At 40.7% G+C, this 19,804-nt stretch overlaps 1 protein-coding gene across 14 annotated transcripts in view; it reads right to left on the bottom strand.

Annotated features, from left to right (window-relative positions):
• Window positions 1-19,804, bottom strand: part of ARVCF (ARVCF delta catenin family member) — a 276,400-nt gene that overhangs the window by 29,870 nt on the left and 226,726 nt on the right. For all 14 annotated transcript variants that reach the window (XR_014573475.1, XR_014573476.1, XR_014573477.1 and 11 more), the window contains one exon: window positions 19,267-19,338. Coding sequence is in view for 10 of the 14 variants with exons in the window: in XM_083803464.1 (XP_083659590.1) it covers window positions 19,267-19,338 (72 nt within the window). In the remaining 4 variants the exon portion in view is untranslated. The remainder of the gene's footprint in view (window positions 1-19,266; window positions 19,339-19,804) is intronic.

Genomic DNA, 19,804 nt, shown 5'->3' with positions numbered 1-19,804 from the left:
TCACCCTGCAGATTCATAGTATGCTATATGAAAAAAAACAAACACAGAAGGCGGGGGGGAGGCATCTGGTTAGTTTATAAAAACAGTAATCAGATCCTTAAAATAAGATAAAATAATAAAAAAAACATCAGCTCCATTCCATCTGTATGCTGTGCTTCAGCACCCGGTGCACAGCTTGAATGCCAACATAAACTTGCAAGATTATTCTAATTGAAAGGCTTAACAGCAGTGAAAACACAGCCAGCTCCAACAGAGCCAAATGCTCGGAATAATCGATGGCGAATGCAGCTCAATACAGATACACGTAGAATACTGAATGTCATACAACAGAGGCAGAGCAAATTTCTCCAATGGATGATGAAGAAACAATTGGTGGAACATGATGAAGAGTCTTTCTAGCTTTCACGTCAGGGTAGAGCACAAGTCAGGACAGGTATTATGCTTATTGCAGAGATTCAGCCAAGAATGCACCATCGACCACTGAGCAGGAGCGCTGAAGAAAGACAGAACTGCCTTTAAGTACTGTTGAAAAGAACAACCAGAATAATATGGGACACATGAGACTCAAATCAGGCTTGAGGGAATATTTAAGAGGAGGTTTTCTATTTAGAAAACGAATACAGCCATAGTGTGTGACCTTTCCAACTAATCTACCAAGTCACTCAAGTTCTAAAATTACGTCAACTCTTCCCAGTTTACCACCTACTCCCCCAATGAAAAAAGCAACGGCTCACAAGTTCAAAAGGGAAGCAGTCCCTCAGCCCTGCCAAGGATGTAACAGGAATGCTCCCAGCACTTCAAAGCGTGGAGGTATGCAAAAAACCAAGGGGCTAGTCTCAGGGAAGGCAGAAAGGCAGCGAGAGGAAATGGGAGGGCAAGGCAGCACAGGAGAAATAAGGATGCCTGAGAAAGCAAACTGTCTTTTGCTGTTTCTGTTATTCTTTAGGTTTCCCAGGCTCCATGAGCTGTCATCAGGGTATCTCCTCTTACAGAGATTGCTTTGTATGAGATTAGTTGTATTCCGTTTCATATCAAAGAATATGAAATTTAACAAAGAGACGGCTCAATTAAACACAACCCATTTTGACCTTGTGTGAGTTCCAGCACACTGTTTTCTACCAGCAGATATTTTAAAGCTACCACAGATCTTCCTTTCCAAGCAACCTGCAAGCAGCATTTCTCCCAACAGCTTCTGACACACTGCTCAACAACAAAGGCTTTTTTTTCAAGCCTATGCAGCAAAGTCTCTTGGCAGCTGGAGATACTCAGTTAACAATGTTCTCTCCTCTGTTCACTAATCAGTAGAGAAGGCTCTGGAGGACCAATACTTAATAAGGATCTGAATGCTGCTGCAGATAACTAGAGCACTACCCAAGCTACTAGTTGAAAAGGGGAATGGGATGTCCCCGAAGGCTTGGTACTGAAGGGCAGGGAATACCTGGCAGCAGGGCTGACGCAGAGAAGGGAAAACTGCTGAAGGTCTCCACTGAGAGGGAGAGCTGGTGAACTGCACATTTAAGCATTTGTAGGTCACCTCTGGTGTGTTTTTTGAGAAAAACCATCGTTACAAGCAACAATGTTATGGATCTGAAGTTAACATTAAACCCTTGGGCCGAATTATTAAAATGGAAGGTGCATGTAAATAGCTTCCTTTACGGCAGACCCAGAAGACTTGTATCTGACCTTGAAGGCTTTACACACAGTACATGAAATGTCAATACTTCCTTTTTTCACTACTTCACCTGATCCAAAGTTACTATTTACTTCACAGAAATAACTAAATACATTTTCCTTTAAAGAGAATGGACAGGCATGTTATTCCAAAACCAGTGTGTTTTGAAATGCAATTTTTACCTAAAATCACCCACTAATCATTCTCTCTCACACATGCCACACACCTTGGAGTCTCTTCTTTATGAGCTACAGATCAAACACTATCTGTTTGAAAGCACAGGTTCCCCTTTTTCCATGGAGTCTGCAAGCCCCAAAAAGCACTTCAGGCCCTGCAACACCAATGCCAAATCTCAAACTGGAACTTGGTTCACATGTGCAAGTGAATCCTCATTCACATGTGCAAGTGAATAGGAACCTAAATCTCAGCAAAGCTCTGCCAGCTCTGCAGGGTTTCAGAGCGCGATGCCGCTACCCTTGCAGGGTAGTGTACTTGTCGTAGCTCAGGCACACCTCAGACTCAAAGCTGCAGGTGAACGTTTCTCTTCCTTGGGGAGATTCTGTGCGTTTGTGGTAGTCTTACGGGTTACAGCGTACTCTTGCTTCAACTGCTTCGTTATTGGAAGACGGAAGACAGATTAGGTTTATCAGGCCGGTGATCTCACTGACAGCAGATCGATGTGCTAGGAAAGCAGCAATGCAAATATTCCTAGATGCAGACAGTCTTGCTTGCTGCCTCCAGGGAAGCTTCTTCCTGAAGCTTTCAGGTTGGATGCGTGCCTCCAACAGCTGATGCCAACAGGACACTGGGCACGGTGCTGATGCACATGGCACTGGGGACTCCTTAAACAGACAGCAATTTGGCCCAAGCACACAAGATCAATATGAAGCGTGTCATTGATCATGTTATGTTTCCCTGGGAGGGAAAACCTGACTTTCCAGATGCCGTCTGCTACATAATAGGAATATTTGAACAACAGTGGACCAAGTCAAATGTCCATGCTTATTCTTTTAGATCTCAGAGGTGCTGCTGCTACCACGGGTGCTTCGGACACATCTGTTCCTGTCTCCACCAGGGTCCAGAATTTCACTTGAACTTTCTTCCGCCCTAAAAGGGCCCAGATGGTAGAGCCTGGCGACTGCTCACATGCCCCAAGGGGTCTCTCCTAGCGCGCGGTAACAAACAGCTCTGTTTTGTCACCCCTCCTGTTCACTCACGGATAGCAACTGCATGGATTGCACAATCCAAGGTAGAAATGAGAACATTGCCCAGTCTGTCTGGCTTCTGGGACAGTTTGCATGAGTAGAAAATGTGGAAGCCCAGGGAGGTGTCCACTTAATGTCCTCAGAGCTGTAAGGACAAGCCACGAACATGTGGGGATGCCACAGCAGTCAAGATCCAAAGCACAGCCAAAGATGGTTCCCATTTGCAACTCTGGACAGATGCAGCAATGAGGGGACATTACAGAAAGTCTCATTTGATACAAGCAGGTGTGAAAATGAACCACGCTTCTTAATATATGAAGCTTTTAAATGAAGGAATCTCTAGGCTGGAACTTGCTTACTCTCCACTATGGGAGGGCTTGAACTCACTGCTTTTCGAAGCATATTGCAAAGGTCTTTTCTATTTAGCCAAGCTTTCCCAAAGGAGCAAAAGGAATAGAGAGATGGCTGGTAAAGCTAATGAGGATTGGAAGCTTGAGGAAAATTGTTACTTTTCACATTATATAAGCAAATGTGGTTTTACAAGTGCATATTTGTGTGTACATGCCAGAACATGCATGTTTTTAGGGACTTGTCCTTAAACTGGAAAAAAAAGCCAAAACAGGATAAAAATATTTTCCTTACAAAACCCACATCCAGCTCAGTAAAAGCATGCCATTCCTTTTCATACCATAGCTGCTACGTGATGCAGCTGAACAGATGTGAGATCTACGACAGACTTTTCACTGCCTTCACTACTGCAGATGCCTAACAGTCCAGCCCAACTGTCAGAACGTTTGAGCTTACTGCATAAAATATGTTTCTTAAAGAGAAAGATACCAAGCAATTCCCTGAAGGAACACCCATGAAAATATCACACCACAGCTATGTCCAATAATAAAATACAACATATTGCTGTTAGTACCTTATCAACAAGTTCAAGAACCTCATAACAGAAATGTCTCAGAACTCGACTCATCACTGCAAATTAACAGCACTGTTAACGGACTCCTTCCTTTGCCTTCTGGCTGCCTGGACCTACCATTATCCTTCCCCTAGTTTTTGGTGTGTGTTTAACGAAGGATCGTGTGTTCCAAATTGCCCTTTTTTGGCCTTGAGCCCCTGCCCAATTCAGCCTTGCAGTTCCAGATGCTAATCAGATGCTCTGACTCTAGGAAGCTAATGAGCTTTTAGCTTCCTCCCAGCTCAGTAGTAGAAACTTGTTTGCAGAAAAACACTTACTGCAAAAGGAATCGTGGACTGGATTCTGGTATTATTCAGAACTGTTCAGATGTTGAAAAGCTTTATAAACTTACTGTCGTAAAATTCCAGCAAATAGGCAAGCATGGAAGAAAGGGCAGAAACACTACGAAAGACAGGTGGAAGGCACCAAAGGAAAACAAACAAAAAACCCAAAACAATACGGTAGTGCTTATTTAGTTGAAATAAGTAAATAATCCACCCTCAAACAGTGAGCACTGAGTTATGCAAGAAAGGTGGAAGGGCTTGGCCTGGATGCAGCAGCCACAGGACCTGAAGAAACTGATAGCCCCACTCCTCCAGGCCTCCATGGATGTGATTCCTGTCTACCAGGCCTGTGGTGCATTGGTGTGGGGAAGACCCGGAGCACCCTTTCGGATCAGGCCCTGACTGCTCTTACACACAGTGGATGCTGCCACTGAATCTTTACCAGCGAGGCAAAAACAAATCCTCCATCATTGGGGAATTTACAGAAATTGGATTGCTTTGTCAGGTATGGGACTAGGGGGGTTTCCGCTGACGGTGCTTCAAAAAAACGTTCTGCTGCTGAGGGACTTCCAGCTCTGGTTTGAAAGCCTGCACATCCCTGACAAGTGTTTGGATGCATCAGCAACGGGTACTGGTTCAGAGCTGCGACAGACCGGGATCGACAGACAGTATTTCCACTTGGGCTGGCAGCTGTCAGGTTCTCCCCTTCGTAGTCTGTCTTTGCAGAGTCTTATCTTCAGTGCCAAGGGAAAAACAACTTCAAGAAAAAAAAAAACACAACAAATCTTTCACAGCTCACACACTGAACTACACTTGGAAGGCAATTTGAAAGCTTTTTTCTGGGTTACTCATGCTTCACTGAGTCTACTTATTCTTCCACTTCTCATCATGATTTTTTATATAAAAATCTCATAAATGGTCAGAAGCCATTACACAGGTATGGTTATTCTTATTAGTCCAGGTGCTTGCTAGAGGCCTGTCTGCTTAAGGCAGTGAAGGGCAGCAGAACTCCCTAGCTTGACTTCCTAGAATACGAAGGAGGAATAAATCTGTCTATTCTCCAGTGTACGTGCCCTCACGGAAACGTCAAATACTTCCCAGTTAGAAGGATATATTTGGGTATAAACGTCTAACCTTCCTTGGGGAAAGGTTAGCAGTATCCAAGCCAAGAAGCTAGCAGATCCAATCTCAGCCTAGAGAAATAAAAGGTCAGTGATTCTTCATCAGCAGGACTGACATGGGAAGCCTGTTCAGTTCATTCCAGGCATAGTCCTGCAATCTTGTCAAAGCACTTTATAGGCAAGTACCATATGGAAAGACTCTCTCACATTATTAAATAATTTATTATATGCAAACGCAAACACATCCCTCCAATCCTGTTTGTGTTCTAAAATAGCTAATTAGCTCCTGCTGCAGCTTCCAAAGTCAAAAGTGTGTTTCAATTTCTCTCTCTATTTCATGAAAGCTGCCACATGCACCCAAAGGAAGCCCAGTGCCTCTAATCTGTCTCAATTACAGTCACTATGCTGCTGTCAGGCAATTCAAACATCTCCCAAGCATCCAAGAAAAAGAACTTGATGTTTTCAATGTCAACTAAATGTCAGGCCAGAGTGGAAGCAGCACGAACAGAAGGTTTTCTTCAAGTTCTCTAACACAAAAATTGACCTTGCAGCTCAGGTTTTCATGGTAAAGCATTTGGGTAGTTAATTCTCATGGATTTCAGCTGGAAAACCTAATGCCTTCAGGAACAGAGATTTTCCAACCACCCTCAAAGCACCTTGTCCATATCCAGTCCAGGGCTACAGATGGTGAGAGGCAAGAGAAGGTGCTGCTGCTGCTCCTCCCTCACTGAGCTGCAATACACAACACTAAAGGTGTGGAGGGAGGTGATAGTCTTTTTTTCTGCCAACCACTTGCCAACTTTTCAGAAAAGCAAGAAAATTTCTATTAAATGTAAATATGTCTGATGTACTGACTGCCTGATAATCATTGGTAGAGCTGACAAACAGTTTTGCTCATAAAATTAATAGGTTTCCTGGAAACACGAATCTTGCTATAAAAGTTGAATTTGGACTAAATTGTGAGATACGACAACATGATCTGGACAGAAGTAGCTCTCTGAAGCCTTAGCGGCCCAAACACATTTTACAACCACAAATAAATCTATCTGTAAGTAAAAAGAAAATAAAAAAAGATTTGGGCCTCAGCTCGTAGGAGGCAATGAATGAGATACTTAGTTGAAATGAATAGAGTAAGCACTGAGACATTTTTCAAGAGACAGCATAGGAATGTTAGATAGCATCCAACTGCAGTCTGTCCCCATTTTAACCATCCTACAGGCACGGCCCACATTCACAAACCACCAGAGTCGTATGGGAAATTCCACATCAATGCAACAACAGACACTACCTCAAAGCAATTCCAACAGCTTCCTTGAAACCACTTCATCACTGTTAAAATAACGAAAAGATCCTTAACCCTGGAAAACAGGTCATTTAAGGCAGTTTTCAATTCCAGTGCAGCTTTCTTATGATAACATAATGCAATTAAAAATTGAACTTAAAACTACTCATGGAAAGTTTTCAAGCAGAAGCTGACACATACTGTGGAGGTTGTTCATGTCTATGGAAACTCTGAAAACGTCAACATAAGTGCAAATGGGGTGAGGTACTTCTTCAGAAGTATCGAAGTCTCTATTACTTTGCAGCATATACCCATTTCTAATCATTCATATATGCATGACAGTGTTCTTCTCTAACTTCACATAGGCCATCTCAGCCCACAGCTGGATCTTGAAATAGGCCTCCAGACTGCAGTGATGTTTGGGACACCAAATTGCAAGTGTTCAGGAAAGCTGGAATCATCTCACGGAAAACTGTCAATACAGTTTCATTTCATTGGGTTTAATCTCTGTATTGCTTTCAGCAAGCAGCTATGTAGGACTTGTAAAGAACCTGCTTTTGCTGGGATTTAGCTATTAAGCAAAAACTTGCAGAACTAGAGTCATACATGGCTTTACCAAATATCAATTTTTAGATATTAGCAGTAACCCAAAGGGAAGCAGTCTCCTAGAAGTAACCCTCTCTAGATGTTTTCCTATTCATGTCCCCTCATATTTTGTAGGGGTTACATTAGATTAAATGTTCTTCCTGGCTTTGTTTGAGACGGACATGAAGAACGGACATTTTGAAATGGAGTGGGTTTTCTACCTCGCTTGTTACCTTGAGCCAGTTGGAAAGAAATTGCTTCAGGAATCATGAAACAATCTCTCTTCTGAGCTCTGCCACTGAAATGCTCTGTAACTCTGCACAGCTACTTTAGCAATCTGTATTCTCCTTTTCCCTCCCACACGACTTCTGTCTTGCCTATCTAGACTTGGCCTGTTCAAGTACACTGTCATAGTGTCAGGCTACTGGTAAAAGTTAGAGACTGAAGTTGCTCTAAATGGCTCCTACAAAAGCAACAATACATTCAGTAAAATACGGAGACCTCAAGGCACGCAAAACATGACTAAACTGGATGTGAGATGGAAGGATTGCTCTTTCATGTCCTCACTCCAGATAAGCCTCAGCCATAGTCCATTCCTAAACAGACAAATAACATTTCACTCTAGTATAGACTTCTAGTTTTCCCTACGACCAAGACAGAGAAAATTCAGGGCTGAAAGTAATGGTCTGAAAGGCTGAAATAAAAATGCTCTTTTTTCTTCCACATACTGATCAACATTCACACAGATCATCTGAAAACGCCTGGGTCAGCAATCAAGCTCTCAGTAGGTTCAGAGCAAATAACAGTTGGATTGACATTGCTTTCCAAACCACGCAGAGGTAAGATTGCTCTCCCACTCCCCTCCAAAGTTGACAGGTAAATTTAAGTGTCTACTGTATGATGTAAAATGCCTGCCTCGTAGTTCAAGGTCATTTTACTTCAATCCACAGTTAGATGTATATGGCATATTAAGTCATGTCATTGCCCTGTCATGATGGAGAAGAGGGGAGCTTTTAAGCCTGTGTAGAGCACTCAGGGTTGTAGAAATAAATATGGCTTTGTAGAACAGCTTTCACATTCAAGATCTCAAAGTGGTTTACAAAGTAATGAGTCAGATAATATGACTGCAGCAACTGTGTAGGTAAATGCACCAGAAATTAATGCTGAGAAAACAGAAGTTAATTTTTCGCATTCTCTCTATTTGCCTTTCTGCAAAACACATCTGCAGCTTCAACCTGACTAATGAGCACCAGTAACTTCTGTAATTTAGAATTCACAGGTTATATGACAATCCAGTTTATTTTAATTTTCAGATTAACTCCATGATTAAAGCTTTCCATTAACTCTAATAAATACTGCTCAAGCAAAAGTGGAAAAATATTAGCCACCTTACTGCATGTACTTCTGTATTGGTTGTACTACAAGACAGGCCTCCTTGGTCTGATCTCTAGTACCTCAATTTGCAATTAGTTCAGAATCACCCATCTTCCATTTTTGTTGTCCCTTTCTCTCTCCTCCATCATTAGCTGTTAGAAGCATACCATCAATGACTGATTAACAGTGTTATGAGGAATCCATGGTTTATTGTGCCAACACCAGAAAAGTGCATATTATAAGTAAAAATAGATTTTTTTAAAAAAAAAGCCATACCTTGAAAATCTGTGTATAAATATGTATATAATCAACCTGAGAGCCAACAAATAAGAGGCATTTTGCATATTATGCTCCTTTTTCCCCAAGTGCCCTGAGCAAATGGGCTCTCATACTTCTTCCCTTCCGAGTTGCCTAGCTAGCTGCTGGGGGTTAAGCCATTTTGAAAAACACTTGTCCCTAAGAAAAAGAAATACACTGTTTCTTTGCATGCAGACATTTTTTGGCTGACTTGGTAATCAGTTAACAAAAACAGTCACAGAGAACAACTATGATGATAAAGAGTGTGGGAGGTGACGTGGGCTGCCCCCTGCTCAAAGCAGGCTCAGCGCTGAACCAGAACCAAGTTAGTTCTGACTTTGTCCAGTCAGGCCTTGAAACCCAGCAAAGCTTCTCTGTGAACCTGTTCCAAAGCTTAACCTGCATTTTTGTGTGCATGAGTACTAGACACGATGGTCAGGCTATCCAAGACAGAATTTTAAGTAAGATTCAAGAGATATCAGGCTAATGTTGAGTTTTGAAAACACCTGAGCCGTGTAGGCCTCTGAGAAAGCCATCATCCGCCTATTCCTCCCCTGAAGGCACAGCCTTCATAACACTCACGCGGAGCTCTAACTACTCCCTTTACTTACACACACACATTATTTCTGGAAATCTGGCCAGGGACTCAAACCCCACATTATACCAGTTTTCTGCCTCAGCTGCTCAAACTTTCTGCCGGTCCCTTAACTTGTCAAGTAGCTTTGTCAGCAGAACCTTGCTGCCTTAACTTCTGACAGACACCAGAGACACTTGTAAGTTGTGCAACAAGGTTTTTGCGATTGATTTTGACATGAAACTTCATCTCTAAATTCTGGCCAATACTGAGTTCCTCTTTCTTGTTTTTCACAATAATACTGGCTAGGCAGTAGGACAATTTTCTGATTTGCACCTCTCTTCAAAGTGTAATATCTCATTTTTTACACTTACGCTAGAAGGGGTAAAAAGTCTGTGAGCTTTCATTGCTGTTTCTTAACCAAAACTGAAGAAGTCATACGGCACAAATTTAACATAAAGCAGCAGTTTTGAATGGATGGATGGATGGATGGATGGATATCTCACTGCAGCGACTAAGTCCCAAGGCTGAGGCGGTTCAAGTTATGTGAGATAAACACTGCCCCATCACAGAATCACTCAGGCTGGAAAAGAGCTCTAAGAACATCTAGTCCAACCTTTAACTAACTTCTGCTTTTGTTTCTGGCAAATTTTCTTGGCATATTCTCATTTTATGAATAGTCCTTGATCAGCATCTGTATAACGAGTTATGCTCTGCAATAACAGACATTTTGTTTCGGAGTAACAGTTTGCATTGCTTGTCAAATAAAAATGCAAAGTGAGACATACAAAAACATACACACAAACCAAAAGCCTGGAGGGAGAAGAGTACTAACTATTCTCAGAACGGGACAAACAGTGCAGGGAAGGTTGTGAGCATAAAAAACATAACTGAAAAATAACACATTCCAACATTAACTATTTTATCCTGAGAAATGGTAGCCAACATGCAAGTCCAGTCATTGATTCAAGGACTGAGATCCTGTTAGCTGCCTCTGAATCTCCAGATAACACATAGCTGAAACTAAAGTAAATGCTGTAGCTGGGCTGTAAAACTTGCTGAGTTTTACAAGTACAGTAACAGCAAGTTATGTAATGGTTTCTCAATATATTTATCTATGCAAAGCATCATAAAAAAGGCAGCTGAACTTCATAAAAATACAAAGCGTGGCATCAGTAACAAGAATACTAAGCAATTCCCAGTATTATGTATTTTCAAACCACTCTCTGCACTGGGAAGTCATCACAAAATATTCCAATTTCCATTCACAAAACATCCCACTGGAGTAAGCTACTACCACACACCTTGAACAGAAGTTGTTTTTATTTAATATTCATATCACTGCAGTGCTAGCAACAGTTATGATACCCAATACTTTGGCCAAATTTGCTGTTTTCACAAACACATCATGTACACTCATTCTGCACTGGTTATCACAGCAGCAGTGATAATACCAGTAATTATTCTACTGAAGTCAGTGGAATTAGCTAGACTTCATGAATGAGTCCACTACAGCTCTGGCATCTGAATGCAATTAACTCGCCTAAGGCCACTCAGCAAGTCAGTAGCAATGCTGGAATGTGAAAACGAGACTTCCTTACTTCCAGCTCTGTCTTTGCTGAAACCTCAAATCACTCGATCTCCTCAGTAGCTGCCATAATTACTATGTGCTTCAGTGGAATTCTTACTGTTTAGTTTTTCATAGGCTATTTTATTATGCAAGTATGTATAGGCTGTTCTAGTTGAAGATGTTATAACCACATACACTGTAAGTCTCATTTCTGTGCATTTGTAACTTGGCCACAAATTCCTAACAGGCTGGAAAGGGAATTTACCACCAGGGATTCTTGTCTTTTGAAGATACAGCTAGTTGTTATAATAGATCTATAATCTTGGGTGTCAGCCCTAGGCAAGAAGGAGCTGGAAACTGACTACGGGAGTTATTTTCATCCTAAAGGACCTAAAGATGGAGAGGGACAATCTTGTCTCCAATTGCCAGCTTCTCCCCTCCACATGCTGAGGAAGTCTAAACATTCAAGAATGCAAGGGAAGGATAAAGAAGAGGAATAGTTGTGGATGTTCATCCACTGTTCCTGGGATAACCAGGGACCTTCTGGTGTGTCAGTTTTTTCTCGTTCAGAAGGAAGAGTTTTAAACAGTTCAGGAAGCAAGTTGTTTTCCTGACGCATCTCGCATATTCCCTCTAGCTGCTAAGACAGAGGAAGACGAAGGGAAAAGGAGGAGCTCTAGAAGTAAACAAGTTATAATGAAGCCAAAAGTACTGATGGACATGAAGAACCCTGTCACGATTTCATAAAGATGTTCACATTCTCAGCTCTGTATAAATATAGAACTGAAATAAATTCCCATATCACTACAATCATTCCTGTTCCCTCGCCCTTCCAGCAGTTGTATCCACTGCTCCTCAGCTTAGATTTCAAAGCTACATGATCTAAAACTGAAAAAGACATTCGTGCTATGAAGTGTCCATATTGGATGTGAGGAGAAGTGATAACATCCACCTGCTTAAAGCTTTGCCATGGCGATCTCTCACAGACAGAACAGGCCTCAACTTCAGAAAGAACCTTTGCAGCTGGAAGCACGTTCTAATATGGCACATTTCAAATCTTCTCAAAGCCCTTGTGAGGACTAATAAGAATTGACCTTACTTACAGTACCCTTCTCAAAAAGTTATGGTCCTCACTGAGTGCCCACATGCAGGGTTAGAATCGAAGACAGGATGACAAAAATAATCCATCTGTCCACCTACTACACCTACACAGCAGCAGCTGTAGAAGATAAAGTACTGGGTGTCAGAATTCTAACTTGGCACCAAAACAAAACCCTAAATATACTTTCTTTTGAGATGAGGAGCTGGAGAGCAACAGTGAAGTCAACCTAGCCTTCCTTTTCTCCTGAAGGAGAAATCCACCAGAACTTGAAGCCAGCTTCTCACACAAGCACAAGTAAGAAGAACAGAATGCTTTCACTCCTGGACTGTAAATAAACAGGTGTTGTTAAAAACCCCAAAGCAGGCACTGTAAGTCTCACATACCTGATATCTGACAGCTGTTATGCAAAGGTACAGAGATAACAGCATGAATACATCCAAACCAACTCATCTGTTATTTGTCCGCTACTAAACATTTCCTAAAACCTCACAGCTAGATGCAACCACTTGCACCTGACTTGCCCCTTCCCAACCCAAGGCTCCCAAGACAATGCAGCAATATAAGATATCAGCTAGAAGAGTGGTGGCTTTTTTTTTTCCTTCTATTCTCCACTTCTTATACCCAAGAGCTGCTGCATGTGTTGTCAAATCCATGTATTGCTCTCTATTTTGCACCAGAGTATCAGATTCCACTGACTTCCCACTGTCATCTGAGTAAATAAAAACAGACAAGAAAAAAAGCCTGTAGGTACCAGTAAGCAAAACAAGATACTTGGGGAAAATCTGCCACATTAACTACTAAGCCAGTTCAATACCTGTTGAAAAATAGGCTGGGTCATATAAATATATATAATTTTAACCTTATGCTACGAAATTATGCAGAAAGAAACAGAGGTTGCTCCATGGACAAAAATCTTTATATTGCCAGGCTGTTCAAGGTTTACCAGCTGTACAATGTAGCAAAAAGAAAAGAACAACCCTTAAGAGTTGTGCTAATGATTTATTTTATGCAACATCTGTGCAGCAAGGTGAGCTTATCACAAGGTGAATCAGTAACTGCCAGGACTACTTTAACAATGAAGTCCAGCAGCTCTGAGTGTGACAAATCCAACAACAGACAGCAAACAGATCCTGGCAACAGACAGCAAAATTCAGAATAGCAATCAACAAGGGACAACATGGCAATGGAGCAGCGTTGGTTCAACAGGTTTCAAAGCCAGCTACTTCTGCAAAGACACAGACCCTTCTTTCCACTTCTTTCTTCTACCTTTTTGTCCTACATAAAACTTCTCAAGCAAGAATTAAGAAACATTTCTAATCAGGTACAAACCTACAGCAAATTTCCTTGTAGGTACCCTGGAGCACATACTGGGACCAAGACAGAGTCGGAAGTCAATGAAACACCTTCTCACCACTGCAGTCGAGTCACTACCACCCATCAGTGCTCACCTCATCTAGAGTTTACAGAGAACTTGTGCTGTTTGTAAACTCTTAAAAAAAAACAAAAAGCCCACCACACTGTTAAAAGAAGAACACTTCTACTGCAACAGTTTTCTGTTTTAAGAGTTTTTTCAAGTTAAGTACTGGAGACAGGATTTTGCACTTTATTTAAAATCCATGCTAAGAAAGTAGCCATTAAACCCTAAACGCGTGTCAGGGCAGGTTACAACTTTCAAAGGCTTTGGCCAGGCTACTTAAAATTTAAATATTTTTTCTATACAGCACTTTGTATTAGTTAAAGTTGCTTGCATTGTAATGTCAAGAACAATAATTTATTTCAGATTGATTTGTTCCATTGGTGGAAGATGTGTCAGGGCAGAAATAAGATGCAAGGTCTAACAGTGTCACCGTAACCCACTCCTGGACCTCCAATCCACATTCCAGCTCCAGCTCCCCATATGATTTTTCAAACCCTTCAGTCTCAGCCCTAAACTTAAGATTCACATTCTATAAAATTAAACCCATTAAGATCACAAGAGTTTCCCTCTGTAGAGCACAACTCAGAAGACCAGGAAGCAATCCCACTGCCATGCTTCGCAACCCAGCTTTGATCAAACAAGTGACTCAACGTAAGAACTGTAATAGATGATGAAAATAAAGCAGAATATTCCAGAACAATTAGACTTCTGCACTACAAAGAGGCGGTTACAGAATGAATGTGCGCACAAGAAAGGAAAAAAAAACAAACCACTGGTGTCCATTCTGAATTCCTAGCAGATTTAGGGAAAAAGGATTAGAATTTATAGGTACAAGGCTGGAGGAAGTTTGGCAAGGGCAGGCTGCATAAGGGAATTTTTCTATCCAAGCTAATAAATTTTCTCTGACTCAAAGCACTGGAACACAGATGAGAGATCTTTCACTGCTTTGTAAATTACAAAAAAAAACCACAATACCACATGGTAGCAAAAAAAAAATTTACTTGGTAAAGCAACAGAAATATAAAATACTTAATTCTGATAGGAATTCTATCGCCATGCATGAAATACTTCTAAGATGTTAATACAAGAACATGTTACCTGCTCTCACAGAGGAGGTCTTCTCAGCCCCTCAATTTCCACTAGCAGGCACAGGAGGGGTGTGGATGTACCATTAATCAAGCAATTCCACTCACTCACCATACAACAATCAAAATTAATGACTGAAGGGAGATGGAAAGGGCAGGTGAGAGTTTGTGTCAACATTTAAAGATTTCAAGAAAGCAAATTAAAATGGCATTGAAATGAGAACAGAAGCTAATCTTAATTACAAACAAAGTCAGAGTAAAGCTTCAGTGAAGTTTCCTCTCTCCCCCACTACAGCGTTGCCTATAGCTGAAGACAAATTGCTAGCATTTTGGTAATCTACTAAGTTAAAGTCATTACCCTGACAGTTCCAGGAAGTCTAATTTCCTGGAGCAGTAACACACAGATTTATAAGTGAATTTAAACACTCACCTTCTGGAATAGAAAATCTATCATCAGCACTGGGCTATGTGGAAAGTGACTGAGTATTTGAGATAACAGAGAAAGAAGAAATTCACCTGCTGACAGAAGTTCATGCAAAATCTCATTCCCTACGTACAGAGGCTACTGACCAGGGTAAGTTTACGCACAACGCTGAGCTTCTGAATATACGCAGCTTTTCCTTCAGGTCCCTGCTACAACAAAATGGATTTGTTCAAATATAAGCAGCTTTATTGCCAGCCCAGTATTTCTGCTCTACTCTATTCCTATGCTTATGTTCCCATTAAAATGCAAGTAAGCTTAAATAATCAAAAGAGAAAAGAAAAATTAATAAAGACTTTAACTGATTTATAGGAGAGAATGAGTTAGCTTATCCACCAGGCTGAAATATACCTGAACACATGTCCTTTTGGCTGAAAAATTTCAGCTCCTGAATGAGACGAACTGAAACTAGAACTTAACTTCATTTTCAACACCCAAAGCAGCTTAGAGCATCCACTTTTACGCTATTAGATATATGCAAGCATAAGAAAGAAGCCAAGAGATTTGTCTAAACTAAAGAGCATACTGCTTTGGACTTAATTAGGAATAACTGACCAATTACATACAAAGAGCAGACTTGCTTTTCTGATGAACAGAGGTGGACAATCCAGCACCTTCACATCAGGAGGATCAAACGTTACAACCTTCATAACATCTTCAGAGGGCTGACATATATCAGTGCTGATTCTTTTCAGAAAGCCTTATCTCTCAATCTACCAGTCTGCCATCTGAGACACTGCTTTCCACTGCACAGATATGATTAATCTTGATCTTTTCCCTACTGTATGAGCCTCCTGTCACTAGTCCTGCTCAGAAATAAGGACTTTGCTCACAAAGCCAAAGAACTGTACTATGCTACGTATTTAACGTGCACACAGGAGAAATCAACATTCATACCAAGGTAGCGCAGAAAGAGCAGTCTGCAGAGGAGTCAGCCAACGCTGCTGTCAGTGACCTACTTTATATTGGGGAAGGGATTTTAGCAAGACTGTTTTTTCTCCCAGAAGTAGGAATTTTTTGAAAGTACTAAATTTAGCAAGGTCCTAAGGACAGCATTTATAATTTCTTGTCAGTGCTGTCCCCTTCTCATATGGCTCTATGCAAGCTCTTATTGTTTCCCCCAAATTTATCCTCTCTCCCTTTCTGTCAGGAAAAAAAAAATGCTCCTTTCAACAAAGAGGAAACAAGAAGTATCTCTTTGACAATTCTTCCTCATGAGGACAGCAGTACTCTGGATGCTGCCGGAGCATATATATTTATTTTTTTAATATCAGATGAGACAGCTTCTGAAAGCATTACAAGATCTCTCATCTGACATTATCCAGTTTACTACAAATGATAACCCTGAACTGGAAGCATCCCCTGCCAGAATGCCTAGCACATAAAGTTATTAAAGGTTTAGAAATGGTTTCAGGGCTGCTCAAATGCCGTGCTGCACAAAATCTGATTTCCATTAAAAAAAAAAAAAAGAAACAAGAGCAATCAAAAGAAAGAGGACTCCAGATCATCCCTTAGTAAAAAAAAAAAAAAAAAGATGGCCTTCATTCATTCTTTCCTCTCCAGAGCAAACAAATTCCAGGAAGAAATTACTAGTATTTAAACCAGGTAATAACCCCAAATTCCCTTTATTCTATTCAGGACATGAAAATGTTCATAAGCTATCTTGAAAGAGACTGAACAAATCTCTGCCATACAAACAGACATTTACCTGTCCCATTACCCCACAACTAGAACTCCTAAAGGTTCTGCTTTTATGACGTTCACCTATGCGACAAGCAGAGATTCGTGTAATTAAAGTCATTCTGAGACCAAACAAAATTTCCAGAGATGATAGAAAATAGGTTTAAACTAGCTCACATTTTCTAGATTGCAGTTTTTCAAGTGATCATAAGCACAGTGTCAATTTAGCTCAGTGATCACATCTAAAATTATTCTATAAGGAAATCATGTCATCAGCTTCCTAAAGCCTGTTTAGATTCACCAGATAAACACCACGGATGTTGACTCAAGATTACAGGAAAGTTAACAACACTGCATCCCAAGGTTTAGTTAACTACCACAATGTTCATTTGCTGCACTGCATGAACAAATCTTATTACCCCAGTTTCATTTGCCCACAAAGATTCCAGCTGAAAACTCACTTTAATATGGCTTTAATAATACATGAAAGAGATTAATCTATAATTGTTGATTTTTGAAATAGCACTTCATTGTGTCACTCAAACTGAGTGCTTTTGATCATTAAAACTTGCATGATTTTTCAATCTTAGTAACGAGGTTCTGCTTCAGCTGAGAGCTGATCTCATCAGAACCAATTATACTCTATGGCATACATCTGACCTGAGCTTTTAAGGGTTTTGAAACTGCAATTTTATTTTCCTTATCTTACTGAACAATTCAAAGTCCTAGCAATCTTGTTAGGACCTTTAATATCCAGGAACTCTCATGTAAACTAGATGCTTAGCAGGAAACTGCTGGTAAAAGAAAACAAAAATGTGTCACAATTTTTGTCTGCCCTTTAGGCACACAAATGAATAGTTCCTCATGCCTTTTCCCATGCTAATGGGCTTCTTTCAAAACCGGGGGATTAATCACCTAACCCAATCTAGTATGAGATATGTAGTCAGATTACAATCTATTCCATTTAGATTAAATTAGGGTATCTCCAAAACTGTCAAACAAACCTCTTCAAGAGTGTGCCATTTCTAGCAATTGAATATGATAACAAGCTGCATAAGTTCAGATAGCAAGACATAGCTCCCATCAGACACACTACAAAAATTCTACCATTAGCAAAGCTACATCAAAGACTTAAAACTTATTTTAAATAAAGTTATTCAAGATACGTTCCTTTGCAGAAATCCTTGATATCAGTTTTTCCTTTACTGGCACCTACATTCCAATCACGTTTATAAAACAATTAAAGAGTTGAAGCCCTTGCTATATTTTGACACCCCTCCCCACCCCCCCTTTTTTTTTTTTTATTAACACCCTACCCTTAAGAAGTCTCCTTGCTTTGCAATGTGATCAGTGCCCAGCCCTGAATTGAAGACACTGAAGTGAAAGTTGGTTAAGAGACGTTTCCTGCAGCTCCCATAACACGATGGCATTGTACCTTATAGGAGGCGCCTTAGTATCTCATGCAATAATGCACCAGATGGAAATCTGTGTTTAGACATCAGCCTAGAAACTGTACCCATTGTACAGGGTGTCTGTAAATTAATTAGATCCATCTATATATTAGGATTAGTTTGTGTATCATCAAAACAGAGCTCCACTGCCCATGAATTTAACTGAGTGCAGCACTTTACACGTGCAATTATTGTGCCATTACTGACCATTATTACATCTCTAAGAATGTTAGATACTGCCTCTGCTGCTGCCCTCAGTTTACAGAAAGGAAATTGAAGGACAAATCAGTTGATTTGATCAAGGTCACTGTGGTGGTAGAATTCAGGTATCCAAAGAAAATCCAGAGATGTCTTTATACTCTCTGGAACTGTATACGTGATACAGGAAGAATTCAATTTTCCTTTGGAAGAATACTCTGGTAGTCCTCAGCATTTACAGATCGTTAAGGTGAGGGTGCTCTAGAAGAGCTTCTCCTGCAACGCCAGGCTGACAGGGTGGCACCACAGCAGTTGCCACAACAATGGTTGAATCTGCAGTGATATTGCACACACTTCAAAAACCCGTAAAAGTTTCAAAACACTGTCCAATGCTGTAAGAAGCCTGACGAGACCCAAATCATCTCCTAACCTCCAATCAAGGAGAGAGCACCACACATACAGGGTGGGATGCAGATTGTCTGTACAAGATTTCACCTCTGCCAGAAGCTGAAATGCAAAAGCACAATGCAGAGAAACTGAAGAACTATAGAGATGCCAGGAAAGGGAAAAGATGAGTGATAAGTACACTCAGCTAATGCATTTCTTAATTCCTTACATTCAGGTTCAGTGCAGGCAATTTGCAAATGGAGTTGTAAAAGACAACCACATGCATTTACCCTTCTATGGAGGTATACCACCTAATACCAACTCAGACAAGCCTCTTTAAGATTCTCCCCATTTAGCAATTTAATATAAAAGCTGCTTATATCCAGTATTAAATACTAAATAAGCTCTGACACATCTATTATTTCAATTAACTGAATATAAAAAAAAGATCAACCTGATATGCTCATGTCTCAAGTCCCTTTAAGAGCCTCCAGCTCCCATGCTACTTGTTATTCCCAAAAGCACAAACATTAGCATTACCTTTTGCTGTTTCAGACCGCTTAGGCAAATCAAGTGTATCAAAATTCCTGTCCAAATCTCCATTCTTCTTTCCTGTGCAAAAAAAAAATAAGACAACAGATGGTAAAGACTATCAGCGTACTGACAGGTAAGTTACTGTCATGCGCATCTATGACAGAAGATATTGACTCAGAATATAAATCAGACTATTACCAGAATCTGTACATGTGTGACCTGCAATCCAGCTGCATAGCTGTGCTTTTAGCCTGAGTAATTTCAGGACAAAAATCTGTGCAACTTTCAGGTTGATCTGCTAACATGAGAGCACTGGCAATTCAGCAGGCCTTAAGAGTGCTTAAAATCTACAAAAACGGTGCCATTTCTCTTCTTTGCAAAGCTGCAGCCCTCCCTCAGAGGCCCAGGATTTCTCATTATTCCCACAGAGAAGTTTTGACCTGAGGCTTAGCTGAAGAAGAAACAGAGCAGCATAGCAAAACACAACAGGCTTGCTTAGCAGCCTCTGTCCTCACTGTGACTGCCAGGTAGGGAGGCCTAGCTT

This window comes from Anser anser (genome assembly GCF_964211835.1).
Source record: "Anser anser genome assembly, chromosome: 18".
Classification (NCBI taxonomy): domain Eukaryota; kingdom Metazoa; phylum Chordata; class Aves; order Anseriformes; family Anatidae; genus Anser; species Anser anser.
The sequence above is the reverse complement of the archived record's forward strand: the minus strand, read 5'-3'. Positions and strand labels throughout refer to the sequence as shown.